Source organism: Octopus sinensis, linkage group LG15 (genome assembly GCF_006345805.1).
Source record: "Octopus sinensis linkage group LG15, ASM634580v1, whole genome shotgun sequence".
In the NCBI taxonomy this organism is placed as follows: Eukaryota; Metazoa; Mollusca; class Cephalopoda; order Octopoda; family Octopodidae; genus Octopus; species Octopus sinensis.
Genome location: NC_043011.1, coordinates 7,092,842 through 7,108,305, shown reverse-complemented (window position 1 = coordinate 7,108,305; position 15,464 = coordinate 7,092,842). Strand labels below are relative to the sequence as shown.

At 39.8% G+C, this 15,464-nt stretch overlaps 1 protein-coding gene across 1 annotated transcript in view; it reads left to right on the top strand.

The window, feature by feature from the left end:
* Window positions 1–15,464, top strand: part of LOC115219873 (cilia- and flagella-associated protein 69-like) — a 103,907-nt gene that overhangs the window by 65,626 nt on the left and 22,817 nt on the right. Inside the window, exons 14-19 of the mRNA XM_029790171.2 lie at window positions 384–502; window positions 3,712–3,793; window positions 5,814–6,012; window positions 8,731–8,868; window positions 9,982–10,058; window positions 14,355–14,552. Coding sequence (XP_029646031.1) covers window positions 384–502; window positions 3,712–3,793; window positions 5,814–6,012; window positions 8,731–8,868; window positions 9,982–10,058; window positions 14,355–14,552 — 813 coding nt within the window. The remainder of the gene's footprint in view (window positions 1–383; window positions 503–3,711; window positions 3,794–5,813; window positions 6,013–8,730; window positions 8,869–9,981; window positions 10,059–14,354; window positions 14,553–15,464) is intronic.

Below are 15,464 nucleotides of genomic sequence, written 5' to 3'. Positions count from 1 at the left end.
GACTTAATCCCTTTGTCTGTCCTTGTTTGTCCCCTCTGTATTTAGCCCCTTGTGGGTAGTAAGGAACTAACAATCATTAGGCATAACGAATTGTTTTTTTTAGTTTTTTTATGCCATGTGAGCAGTGCTTGATGATTGTGCTAGGGCACCAGACGTGTTAAAAAATACTGCCTGGCATGCTCTCATCACATGAAACTAATAGTAGCACATAAAAACATACATTGTGCTTATTAAATAATATTTATCTCTTACCAGATGGAGTACTTTTTTGCTGATCATACCATACACATGCCATCCTGTCCATGTAAGAATGGAAAAGCAGACACCGAAACACATTTTTCTTTTATTCTGTTAAAGTCTTTGTCTTTGATTCTGTTCTTCAGGAATTACTTGGCACCAATGGTTTGGACATCTTAATGTGTTTCTTAAGATGCGATCTGTCAGTGCTGAGCTCAGGCCTCGGTTACCATATTTTGATATTGGCCACCATTGACTGCGTTTGGTAAGAATCATTTTCTTATTTGATTGCATTTTCAAATTTTTACTTCATTACATGATGGTAGCAAGTTCGTGGAGCATGAGAAACAACGTCTCACCATATTTGTTCTGATTCTTTGCAGTTTGGTTTCAAATCCTGGTTAACTTAGATCACTTTGGAACAAGAACTAGGATTGATCTCAGGCTGGTTGATATCAAAAGTATTAATAACCAAATTTGAAGAATTGGAACTTTGCAGAATTAAGACACCACCCAACCAGTCCAAATTTGGACAATAAAGCAATCAAAGAAGTTAATGAAATAGATAAATTAATTTTCAATGATGAGGTCAGAATAAAACCAAAACATGACAGGAGTTATCTGAAAAATGGATACATCAACTAATATTGTCTCTTTTCTCCTTTCCACATTTATTTCTCATTAAATTTTTAGTACTTATATATTAAATGCACATGGACGCTTCCTAACCACTTTTTTCCAGGTTCAGTCCCTGGCTTGTGGTATCTTGGGCAAGTATTTTCTATAATATCTCTGGGCCAACCAAAGTCTTCTGAGTGGATTTGGTAGATGGAAACTGAAAGAAGCCCACTGTGTATACACATGTTTGTGTGTGTGTGTACGTGTGGGTTGGTGTCTCCTTGTCTTGGCATTGTATGATTGTTGTAAATGAGCATCACCAATCGTCACAGAAGCAATGTCTTTCATTCCCAAACTCGAAAACATTTGCAACCATGGGGGGGGGGAATGAACTTAATTAGAAACAGGTGTGGGTTGGTGCCTTGATGGGACTCCTGGCCATTTGTTATCTGCTACAACAAATTCCATCTGAGCCATGCAAGTATGGAGAATTGAATATTAAAATGGTAATGATGATGATGATGTTGTTGGTGCTGTGACCAGTTTCTCTGTACTTCTCAAAGACCTGACGAATCATCATCATTTACCGTCGGTTTTTCATGCTGGCATGGGTTGGATGGTTTGACAGGAGCTGACAAGCTGGAGAGTGGCACCAGGCCCCAGTTGTCTGTTTTGGCATGGTTTCTATGGCTGGATGCCCTTCCTAATGCCAACCACTTTACAAAGTGGGCCAAGGGCTTTTTACGCGGCACCAGTACAGATGGCTGGATCTGGCCTTAAAACCCTGCTTCAAAATATATTCTTGTCCAATGGATGGAAAGATGAACATCAAAACAAACAAACTGAAGTAGTTCTAAAGAAAATGGAAGCAAGAAGTAGAAGGAAATTGAAAGATAGTGAAGAACTAATGTTTGTTGACCAAAAAATGGTGGTGGTGGTGGTGAGGGGGGGTTGTCTGTCTTTGACCAACAGCAAGAAAGGGTTTGACATACAGAAGTGATTGGAAGGGTGAGGCTGAATTGTCATGATGTAGAGGGGTGGATTTTGGAAACAGAAATGAAATGGCTTTGTACTGAATGATATATTTTTACCATTTCCTTAGACATCTCAAAGATTTATTCCACTTGTCTGAGCAATCTTAATCAGTTTTATTTTGATTAATTTTTGGTTGTTGATGTCTACCATTGATTGAGTTTCCAGTTTTAGATTCAGAATTTCTGGGTCAGAGGTTTCGCATACATATACACGCATGTATATGTGTGTGTGTGTGTGTGTGTGGCTGATGTATGAAGAAAACAATCCTTTTTTTAAGAGAATGGTGATGGGATGAAAAGTGGATCGTCTATAACATGAAATTTAAACAATCATGGAGGAAGCATGGCCAAGTACCACAAACAACCTCCAAAGAAGGTTATGCTTCCATTTTGGTTGGATTAGCAGGATATTATTATTATTATTATTATTATTATTATTTTTTTTTTTCTTTACTACCCACAAGGGGCTAAACACAGAGGGGACAAACAAGGACAGACAAAAGGATTAAGTCGATTACATCGACCCCAGTGCGTAACTGCTACTTAATTTATCGACCCCGAAAGGATGAAAGGCAAAGTTGACCTCGGCAGAATTTGAACTCGTAACGACAGACGAAATATGGCTACGCATTTCGCCCGGCGTGCTAACGGTTCTACTGTTGTCACCTTCAATTTGTTTCCCTGCTCCAAGGCAGAAGTGTCCAGCACTTGCTAACTATTGGGGCATTGTCTTTCATCACAACAATGGTAGATCACACACATCCTTTGGGGCTTAACTGGGAAGTTTTGTTGCAGCCTCTCTATTCGCCCAAGCTCGTGTCTTCAGATTTCTGCTTATTGTGGTCTCTTCAAAATTCTTCAAATGGAAAGACTTTCAGCTGTGAAGAGGTTGTGAAAATTCATTTGGGAGAGTTCTTCATTTGTAAAGAGAAGAAATTTATTTGAGCAGGGAATAGTGGGTCTTTCCAAAGATGGCAAAAGATTGTGAAATTAAATGGCAATTATATCATTGACTGAATAAATTGCTTTATGTTTAAATCCTGTGACTTATTTTCAAGTTAATGAAGCAAATGAACATTTTGGTCAACCCGTTATATTAACAGGGTGAAGTTTGTAGTGCTGTGAATTGAAACCTCTCCCTCTGTTTTCTATTTAAACTGAATAGGATGTGTTCATATGTATGTGTATCTGTATAAACGTGTGTACGTGTATATATATATATATTACTTAATCATTGTTATATGTTTTAACTTATATTTAATCTTTCTATAATATGTAATTTTTCTAAATAGTATAATTTAAATTTTCATTATTGAAAGGTGGGTTTTTTTCTAATATATATATATATAATATATATATATATATATATATATATATATATATATATATATATCAATAGCCCTTACCATTTGTTTTTACTGTTTTGTTCCTGCTGTTCTGTTTTTGTTACCACTTCAACCCTCCGCAAATCTCAAATTTTATTTAATTTACTTTGCGAGAATGACTGTTTTAACGAAGTTGCGTCTTATCCCAACGTTCGAAACATGGAGTAGATAACACAGGGGACAACTGATGAAGGGATTGTTCCTTATGTTGCCTGTCTCATTTCTCGATTTTGTTTCTTTCGTTGTTCGAGAAAAAGTTTGTTTTCCATATTTTTGTTTTTTTATGTTCTCATTTTACATTTCGTTCAGGTTTTTTTGATGCCCTGTACCCATATATGCATGTATATATACACATAAATATGTAGAGGTATGTACATATGTGTATGTATATATGCTTGCATATATATATATATATATATATATATATTGAATTTCAGGTGTGCAGTTGTTGGTTCCAGTCTCTTGGAGAACCATTTCCTAGAGAATGAAGGCTGTTTCCTACTTTTGGACCTTTTGGAGGTAAGTCAAGTTTGATAGTAATGCAAAGCTAAACATACATGCACAGGTGCATGCACACACACATTCACACACGCACACACACACACAGACTTATATACACAGACATGGCTGTGTGGTTAAAAAGCTTGCTTTTGGGTTCAAGTCCTACTGTATAGCATCCTTCTAGTCCGATACCAACCAAAGCCTTGAGAGTGGATTTGGTAGATGGAAACTATGGGGAAGCCCCTCATATATGTGTGTGTTTGTTCATATGTTTGTCCTAAGTTCAAATCTTGTTGAAATCAGCTTTACTTTCCATCCTTTGTGGTTGGAAAAAAAGTACCAACCCAGAACAGTGAATTAGTTCTTTCTACTGGAAGCACAAGGCCTCAGATTTTGGGGGAAGGCATTAAGTTGATTATATCGACCCCAGTGCGTAACTGGTACTTATTTAATCGACCCCAAAAGGATGAAAGGCAAAGTCAACCTTGGCAGAATTTGAACTCAGAATGTAGTGGCAGACGAAATACCTATTTCTTTACTACCTACAGGGGGCTAAAAACAGAGAGGACAAACAAGGACAGACAAATGGATTAAGTCGATTACATTGACCTCAGTGCGTAACTGGTACTTGATTTATCGACCCCGAAAGGATGAAAGGCAAAGTCGACCTCGGCGGAATTTGAACTCAGAACGTAACGGCAGACGAAATACGGCTATGTATTTCGCCCGGCGTGCTAATGATTCTGCCAGCTTGCCGCCTTAGGGCAGTGAATTAATGGAAATGTAAGAATATCAAACCAGATGCCTTGTGGTTTTTGTTCCAACACTTAGTGTTTTAAGTTCAAATCTTGCTATGGCTTAGATTAGTGGTGGGCTTAATCTGTCACCTGGTTTGATATCACCTCTTGGTACCTTTGGTTGTCTTTAACAGAATCCATTCTTTTATAGGAATTCTTTTCTTTCTAATATTCAAAGACAACTTCCCCACTTTCTTTCTTTCTTTCTTTCATCTTTCCAGCCTTGAAGACTTTGTAAAGTGTCATGGGCACTGCCTTCATCATCATCATCGTTTAACGTCCGTTTTCTGCGCTAGCATGGGTTGGACGGTTCAACCGGGGTCTGGTAAGCCAGGGGCTGCACCAGGCTCCAGTCTGATCTGGCAGTGTTTCTACAGCTGGATGCCCTTCCTAACGCCAACCACTCCGCGAGTGTAGTGGGTGCTTTTTACGTGCCACCTGCACAGGTGCCAGGGGAGTCCGGCATCGGCCACGATCGGTTGGTGCTTTTAACGTGCCACCGGCATGGAAGCCAGCCAAGGCGGCACTGGCATCTGCCACGTTCGGATGGTGCTTTTTATGTGCCACCGGCACAGAAGCCTTCTCTTTTGAATAAAAAATATCCAGTTATCTCTCTCTGCCTGTCTCTCAATCTCCATCGATCTATCTGTATCTGTCCCTACGTCTGAACGTGTGTCTGTCTGTCTGTACGTATGCCTGTCGGTCTGTATCATTGTCAATATGGATTGGACTGTTTGACAGGAGCCAGACAAGTAGAACAATAGCCGAGGCTACTGTGTCAGTTTTGGCAGGGTTTTGTGACTATATTTGTATCTATCTATCTCTACCTAGGTGTCTATCTTTCAGTCTGTCTATATCTACCTACTTATCTATGTCTAATTATTGATCTGTGTGTCTTTATCCATCTACTTGTTTATCTATCTGTCTATCTATCTATCTATATCTGTCTGTCTGTCTGTCTGTCTATCTATCTATCTATCTGTCTGTCTGTCTGTCTGTCTGTCTGTCTGTCTATCTATCTATCTGTTTATCTATCTATCTGTTTATCTATATGTCTGTCTGTCTGTCTATCTGTCTGTCTGTCTGTTTCCATCCATCCCTCCATACTTCTCCCCCTTCTCTCTGTCTCTCTTTCTCTCTCTCTCTCTCTCTCTCTCTCTCTCTCTCTCTCTCTTTGTCCATCTATATCTGGCTGACCTACTTACCTACGTATAAAATGATGCTAAATTCTTCCTTTGAAGATCTTGCCTCACAACATGCGAAGCACCATCCTAAGCTTTCTGGTCGACCTATGCCACACAAACCAGAAGACAATACGACACATCCTTATTTGGAGAGGTTCTAGACACAGCATCACCGCTCCTCACCTCTTCTGTAGAATCTGGCAGGAAGAAGAAAAAGAAATGGAGGTGATAAAAGATTCAATGGGATTAATTTCAGGTAAATCGCAGAATTCTTACCCTTTTTTAACTCTTATAGTCGATACTCAGAGGAGCAGTGAACCATGTTGAATAGGAGATGGGTGTTAATCTGTCATTTGTATCTTGTTTGTGTTAACTTAACACTTTTTACTGTGGAAATCAGACAGGACCTCTCAAAATTTCATATCTTTGACTGCAGAAAGCAATTTCATATCTCAACCTATCTGTCACAAGGAATGTCCTGTTTGAAATTATTTTTTATTGAATTGATATAGACATAGGAGTGGCTGTGTGGTAAGTAGCTTGCTTACCAATCACATGGTTCTGGGTTCAGTTCCACTGCATGACACCTTGGCCAAGTGTCTTCTACTATAGCCTTGTGAGTGGATTTAGTCAACGAAAACTGAAAGAAGCCCGTCATATGTGTGTGTATATATATATTTTATATGTTTGTGTGTCTGTGTTTGTCCCCCTACCATTGCTTGACAACTGATGTTGGTGTGTTTATGTCCCCCGTAACTTAGAAGTTCAGCAAAAGAGACTGATAGACTAATACTAGGCTTACAAAGAATAAGTCCTGAGGTCGATTTATTCAACTGAAGGTGGTGCTCCTGCATGGCCACAGTCAAGTGACTGAACCAAATAAAAGAATGTGCATGGCCTAGTGGTTCGGGGTATTTGGCTCACAATTGTAGTGTTGTGAGTTTGATATCTGGTACATCCTTGAGCAAGACACTTCATTTCACGTTGCTCCAGCTGGCAAAAGTGTCTGCTGTACCTGCAATTCAAGAGGGGCCGGCCTTGTCACATTCTGTGTCGCACAGAATCTCCCTGAGGACTACGTGAAGGGTATGAGTGTCTGTGGAGTACTCAGCCACTTGTATGTTAATTTCACGAGCAGGCTGTTCTGTTGATTGGATCAACTGGAAAGCCCACTGCCCTGACTGGTTGAGGGCCCTGTCAGGTTTATTGTGGCAGCAGGACTTTCAGAAAATACCAATCCTAATTCTTGGTTTATCTTTTAATTATTTCAGTCATCAGACTACGGCCATACTGGAGCACTGCCTTGAGGAATTCTAATCGAATGAATTGACTCCACAACTTATTTTTTGTTCAGCCTGATACTTATTCCGTTTGTGTCTTTTGCCGAACTGCTAAGTTACAGAAACATCACCAAACCAACACCGGTTGTCAAGTATGATGGGGACAGACACAGACATGAAGACACACCCACGCATACAAATATTCCACCTCATTTCTAGAATAATCAGGAAATTTAATTTTGCAGTTAATGAGTTAACATTTTTGGGTATGTCTTGAGCTGAAAAGGAAGGAGTTACTTGGATCCCGGGAGCTATCTAGGGGATGTAGGCTTTTAGGGTCTTCATTGCATGAAGTTTTGAATCTGACCAAGCATATTTCAAAGGCAGGGACCCTGACCATGTGTGTGTGCTTGCTTCTCTCTATGTTGAATAAACAATAAATCTCAAGTCCATGGTCTAAACCAGTGCAGCAGTTCACAAACTGATGAGTATCAACTGGATGAACCAGGTTTTGTCCATTTGTTTTTACCTTTGTTTTTCTATGCTAGCATGGGTTAGATGAATACATTTTAGTGAGGCATTGTTTTATAGCTGTATGCCCTTACTGTTAGTATCTCTTACCTGTTTTTGAAACCAGAACTCTTTTATGTCACGTGTCTTTGATGGCATGAAGTGATCAGATGATTTGGTGACAAAATTAACAACACAGCTTGTAGGAGGGGATTTTCATAAAACTAAAATTTAAAAAGACACACACACACATGCAGTGCCATCTTAAGGCAGAGACACTGGGTAGTTGCTCTGCAGCCACATGGGTTAAGGGTCCCATGGCTTGGTTTCAATAAATAAATAACAAAGGACCCAGCGAACTGATTGGCCTGGAGGACATATAAGTCTATGGGGACATTTCTAATCTATGTCATGGCTTGCTGTCGGTACATGCTAAAGGGCCCAGTGTTTTGATATGCTTGACCTCATGGTCCTGGGGGCTCAATTCTGATCTATGTTTGTTGTGGCTTGCTGTCAGCAAATAAACAGTAAAGTGCCCAGAGCACTGATTTACCTGGGGGCCCCATATCATTGCTAAGATGGCCCCGCATATATGGGGATGGATGATGAGCTTCTTTTCAGTTTCCATCTATCAAATCCACTCACAAGGTTTTGGTTGACCCTGAACTACCCTTGTCCAAGGGGCCACCCACTGGGACTGAAACCCAATCCCATGTTGTTGAGAAGGGAACTCTCTTTACTCTCTTTTACTTGTTTCAGTCATTTTGACTGCGGCCATGCTGGAGCACCGCCTTTAGTCAAGCAAATCGACCCTGGAACTTATTCTTTGTAAGCCTAGTACTTATTCTATCGGTCTCTTTTGCCGAACCGCTAAGTGACCGGGACGTAAACACACCAGCATCGGTTGTCAAGCAATGCTAGAGGGACAAACACAGACACACAAACACACACATATATATACATATATACGACAGGCTTCTTTCAGTTTCCGTCTACCAAATCCACTCACAAGGCATTGGTCGGCCCGGGGCTATAGCAGAAGACACTTGCCCAAGATGCCACGCAGTGGGACTGAACCCGGAACCATGTGGTTGGTAAGCAAGCTACTTACCACACAGCCACTCCTGCACCTATGCACCTCATATCTATGGAAAGATATTTATTATAATTTCTGTTCCTTTTAGCTGTGAAAAATCCTTTAGCTGGTCTGACCCAAAGAGAGCAAGGCATTGTGCTCCAACCTGCCTTTTGTGCCAGTCCTGCTATTGTGGATGTAACCGAAAACATGAGGGCCAAAATTTATTGTCTTTTTACCAAACTGGGTAAGTAGAAATTCCTTGAATGGAATTTTCTTTCAAACGAACTTTCCTTGTTATTTTTTGTTTTAATCTGGTCTTAGGTAAAACTTAAAAATAAATTATAATCTTCGATTTATTACATGTTTTTCATTTTTTTCTTCTTCATGTATTGCCCTTAAGCTCCAATCACTCTGGTTCTGTACTTTTACTTGCTTGGCACTTTCTTACTTCCAGCCTCTTCTTTAGTCTTGCCAAGGATAAGCTGGTGTCTGAACAAATGGAAGCAAAACAGAGGGGAAATGCATGTTTGCACCATTGTTATATAATTAATGTGGTATTTTGATGAAACATGTGTATGTTCTAGAAAACCACACCTGTTTTTTATTGATATTTTTTCTTATTTTTTGGTTAGGGTTCCACACTTCAACCTGACCTGAGTTTATGCCCCATGTCATGCTACACTGTATGCTGGAGTGGAGTATGGAACCCATAACTGAGTCCACTCTTGGTTGCCTGTCTCACTACACTGTGCCCCCCTTTTCTAATTACACACACATGCATGCACAACAAGATTCTTACAGTTTCTTATTTTTTATTTCTTTACTACCCACAAGGGGCTAAACACAGAGGGGACAAACAAGGACAGACAAAGGGATTTAAGTTGATTACATCAACTCCAGTGCGTAACTGGTACTTAATTTATCGACCCCGAAAGGACGAAAGGCAAAGTCGACCTCGGCAGAATTTGAACTCAGAACGTAATGGCATACGAAATACTGCATTTCGCCTGGCGTGCTAACGTTTCTGCCAGCTCCCCCCCCCCCGCCTTACAGTTTCTGATTCTTAAGATTCTTATAGTTTCTGCCTACCAATTCCACTCAAAGTCTCAGGTCAGTTTGGGCGTGTGGTAGAAAACGCATGCCCGAGGTGCCATGTGATTAACAAACCCCAGACCACCCAATTATGAAGCAGACCTCCTAACCCCCTACTCACACTTGTGCCTAACTTTATAAACATAATATCTAAATTGTTGTTTGCCTTTCAATATTGGTGTCACAATTCTAGGTCATTCACTGAACCATGAAATTCCAAAAAACCCCTCAAAAGACCCATAATTGTTCTAATATTTCTTTGTAGGTTTTAGTAACTTGCCTGGACTCACGATTCTTGATCATGTCACTCTGATTCTCATTGAAAATTACATGGATTTTAAGGTTTGTCAACCTTTTTCATTGTTATACATCTTCTTTGACTTAGTCCTGTCACCAAGTTTACCTATATTACTGCACACACACACACACACACGTGTGTGCGTGTGTGGCTGGTAGTTAGGGGTGTTGAACAACTAATGATTGCAAGAATGTGGGTTTCATTCCCAGACTGGGCCCTTGAGCAAAACACTTCATTTCATGTTGCCTCAGTCCACTCAGCTGTAAATAGCTAACCCTGTGATGAACTATCTCTTTGATCCGGGGGGAATGTTGGCCTGCTTGCCTAACCAGCAGGCTGGCATCATTTGAAAAAGCTGAAATGATGCAAAGCGCATTGTGTCCAGAGTTGTATAACAAAATCTGATAGTCTGGTTGATCACATGATATCATCATCATCATCATCATCATTTAACGTCTGCTTTCCATGCTGGCATGGGTCAGACGGTTTGACTGAGGTCTGGAAAGCCAGATGGCTGCACCAGCTCCAATCTGATCTGGCAGAGTTTCTACAGCTGGATGCCCTTCCTAACACCAACCACTTTGAGAGTGCAGTGGGTGCTTTTTATGTGCTCCCAGCACAGGGGCCAGTCAGGCAGGCCTAGCATCGATCACATTCGGATGGTGCTTTTTATGTGCCACTGGCACGGGAGCCAGTTAGGTAGCACTATATATATATATATATATATATATATATATATATATATATATATATATATATACTAGCAGTATCGCCCGGTGTTGCTCGGGTTTGTAAGGGAAATAATTATATAAGCATTTTTAGAGAGTAATAGCCAAAAAATAGCAAAAAAATGCATTAAAAATGGAAAAAAAAATGATGGTAAATTTTTTAAAAAATCGTTGACTCATCGTAGACATTTTTAGAGAGTTACTTTCCTTATATAATAGCGAAAAAATGCATTAAAATGGAAAAAAATGATGGTAAATTTTTTTTTAAATCGTAGACTCATCGTAGACGCGTGCTAATACCCAGAAGGCTCGATATGAATCACGACTATAAGATACCCGGTTTTGGTTACACTGCACCGCAAAATGTGGGAGTAGTTAGGAATCTAAATCACAAGAGACAGACACACAACTTCACTTTTATATATATAAAGAAGATATCTTATGTTTTTGGTCTTGGGTATGTTACAAATTCTGGGATAATCTCTAGCTTGTTAATCCAGAGATTATCCTTGGCTCCATAGTGTATGCTTGAGTGAAAATGCTGTGTCCCCCCCCCTTCATGCTCAATAGGATACGAGTGATGCAGGCTGACTGGCCCCTCCCCCCCCAACCACCATCATTGAATCTGATGTAGGGTTGGTTCCCCACGATTGTGTGTGGGACACCAGTGTGATGTAGGGTCACTGCCCTCCCCGCCTGATGTGGATGGTACTTATTTTCAGCTGAGTGGGACCGGAGTGATATGAAATGAAGTGACTTGCCCAAGATCACAGTGCATTTCTCAGTCTGTGAGTTAAACTTTTGACCTTACATTCCATGCATCTGATACCATCAACACCACTACTTCATGTGTGTTTGGCCACATGGCTTCATTATACATGATAGCAAATTGGCAGAATCTCTAAAGTATTGGATAGAATACCTGGTGGTAAGTGTCCTGGGTTCAAATCCTGCCTGAGTCAACTTTGCTTCTTTTTCTTTCATCATCGTCATTTAACATCTGCTTTCGGTGCTGGCATTGGTTGGATGGTTGGACAGGAGCTGACAATGCCAGGAAGGACCATCCCAGGCTCTGTTGTCTGTTTTGGCATGGTTGCCATGGCTGGAGGCCTTTCCTGACACAAACCACATACATAGAGGATTAGAAATCCACATTTATACCAATAATAATTGGAGCACTTGATTTTATGAGTAAATGCCAAACTTTCAATCTGGATAAGCTTGGATTATCAGAAACAGAAACCAACCAACAGACTTGCACATTACAGATGGAATTTGTAAGCGGAAAGGTAAAACAGTTTCAAATGTGGCATTGTTTTTATTTTCTACATTCCAAAGACGGTGCTTTGTATCTTTGTTAGTAACCAGCTCCTTCGGAAGAAGAAGAATCTAAATGATTAAAATCATACATTTTTAGCCAAGTTTTTAACCCCAGTACAGTGTGCTGCAGCATTCATCTACAGCAGTGCCTTTCAAACTTTTTGCTGGAGCGGAACCCCAAGGAAACATTCCACTGGCTCGGGGAACCCCTGTGCAATAATTTGATTGTCTTATGCACACATATCTGCACAGGAAAATTAAAAATTACTGCCGATTTTAGCAGTTTTGTAACTTCTTGCGGAACCCCTGCACTGTACTGGTGGAACCCTAAGGTTCCGCGGAACCCTGGTTGAAAACCACTGATCTACAGATATGACTGGTACTTTTAGCAACCTCAAAAAAATGAAAGGCAAAGTTGACAGGATTTGAACTCAGAACGTGAAGAGCTGGAAGAAATAGTCCAAGACATTTTGTCCAGTGGTCTAATGATTCTGCCTGTTCTCTGCCCTGTTTACTCTTGTAATAACATTTTCTCAATGGAATTCTGCTTTGTGCATGGCATATAACCCTTCATAACTTTAAAAAATTTTTTGGACTTTTCAGAAAATTTTTGTAGAATTTGAATTCTACACATGAGAATTCATACAACTATGCAAAAAAAAAATTTTTTTTCAATTTCTTGAAATTCTTTAAAAAGTTTTTTTAGAATTTTTAGAATTTTTTTTTTTTTTTTTTTAGATCAGTTTAAAATACAGGCAGCTAAAATCCCAGTAATAGGCCATTAAGCATGTTTATGGAGAGAAAAATATTGAAAAGCATCAATACGTCAGAGTGACAAACAAGGAGGGCATGAGTTGTGCTAAAAATAACAGCTAAATACCCCTTAAATCACATGAAAATTTCCTTTTTTTTTTTTTCCTTTTTGCATAGTTCAGAGTGTACTGGGTGCTTTTTCCATAGCACCAGCACTCCTCATTATGTGTGTGTTTTCAGGCACTGTCCTTTGTTTCCAATCTTCTGTGAAAATATGTCTGGTCGTGGGGAAATATTGCCTTACCTGGAAACAGGTGAAGGGCATCTGGCTAGAGAAAATCTGCCTCAATAAACTGTCTGACTCATGCAAACCTGGAAAAGCAAGCATTAAAATGATGAGGATGAGATGATGATAAATCGCTCAAAGTTCTATTTCTCAGGCTTCACATTTAATTGGTTATTGTTAGAGTGTGTATAGCTTGGTATGCAACTATTTGGGTGACATATCCATGTTTATTGTAGCATCGGCAGTTTATTGCTGCATTGGCACGTAAAAAGCACCATCCGACCGTGGCTGTTGCCAGCTTCGTCTGGTCTCCGTGTCGGTGGCACATAAAAAGTACCATCCGATTGTGGCCGTTTACCAGCCTCGTCTGGCACCTGTGCCGGTGGCACGTAAAAAGCACCCACTACACTCACGGAGTGGTTGGCGTTAGGAAGGGCATCCAGCTGTAGAAACACTGCCAGATCACACTGGAGCCTGGTGCAGCCTTCTGGCTTCCCAGACCCCAGTTGAACCGTCCAACCCATGCTAGCATGGAAAGCGGACGTTAAACGATGATGATGATGATGATGAAGGCAGTGCCGATGTGTACAACACAAATTTGCAGAAATTTTCTGAAAGTTCCAAAAAATAAAAGTCGCGAAGGGTGTGTAAAGCAGAATTCTGCTAATTTCTCATTATCAGTGATACGTGTAACTCCTTAGCATTTAATCTGCCTATATCCAGCCAAAATATTGTTTCTGCTTTATGTTCAAACTGGTTAGATCCAACCTCTCACACCAACCCTACAATGTCACTCTAAAAATACACAGTCACATTAATGAAATCTCAAAGCTATGAGGTAATACAGGATTAATTCAGAACAATGTGAATAATAAAACTTATATTTTGGCAGAGAAATCTGAATGTTAAAGGGTTAAAAAAAAGCCCCCTTCCCCTTTTTATAGAAGCTCTATTTTTGCTGTAAACATTGATTTTCCTGAAAAACTATGATATTGGTTTGAAAAAACTCCACTTCTTTCTTTCTTTCTCTCTCTGACCAATCTTTCCTATCCGTGATGTCAATAAAAGCTATTTTGTCGAGTCAGTTCGGAAGGCCCTCTGCCAACTAAAACCAATTTCGTGAAAAATAAATCACAAAATATCTTGCAAACAATTCAGAAAGAAAAAAATTAATTGAATGGGTTTAATTAAATAATTTTGTTTGTTTCTTTTTTTTATCTTTTTCTTTTTTGTTTTCCTTCTCCACTTGCCAGACTGGTGAAGTATGGGTGGAGGTGATAGAGGAACTTGAAAAGGAGAATGTGGCCATGATAGAGCACGATCAACAGATATGCAATGCTATTTTGGCACGGTGTCACTCGTGGGGCCAAATAACAAGAAATGCCCAGCTAGAATTGATGGCATCATATGAAAAGACCGAAGCTCTTGATGAACAAGAGTGTTACGCTGAAGTAAGGAATATAGTTTGGCTAATAATTTCTTCACTTTATATATTATTTGAAAAAAAAAACACACACAAAACCCATTCTCCCATCACAGTCTTATGAACTTACCACCCACTCACCCTCTCTCTCTCTCTCTCTTTCCCCTGAAAAATATTTTTTTCTCATTACAAATTCTGATATAATTGGAATCTACATCATCTGAAGTGTATTTACTCTTTTACTTGTTTCAGTCATTTGACTGCGGCCATGCTGGAGCACCGCCTTTAATCGAGCAACTTGACCCCGGTACTTATTCTTTTTATAAGTCCAGTACTTATTCTATCGGTCTTTGCCGAACTGCTAAGTGATGGGGACGTAAACACACCAGCATCGGTTGTCAAGCAATGCTAGGGGGACAAACACAGACACACAAACACGCATATTTATATATATACATATATACGACGGGCTTCTTTCAGTTTACGTCTACCAAATCCACTCACAAGGCTTTGGTCAGCCCGAGGCTATAGTAGAAGACACTTGGCCAAGGTGCCACGCAGTGGGACTCAACCTGGAACCATGTGGTTGGTAAACAAGCTACTTACTACACAGCCACTCCTGCGCCTATTTGTTAAAAATTTCATTAAAAAAAATTTTTTCTGGAAGTTATGAGGAAACAAAGTCAGTGGGGCACATTTGTGTATGTATGCCCATTGCTTCAACATAAATAATACTAAGATTATATATCTCCATGTCAGCTTGCTTTACTTCACTCTCATTTTATTTGTAACAATATATAATTACATAACTGCATATTATATATACACAAATAATATACTTCTTTCATTCAGTTTGCATCAAAAGGGTGACAATAATGTGAATGAGATGGGCTCATTCACTACACTTAAACATAAATAGTGTTTAGTGTGTTTAGTGATG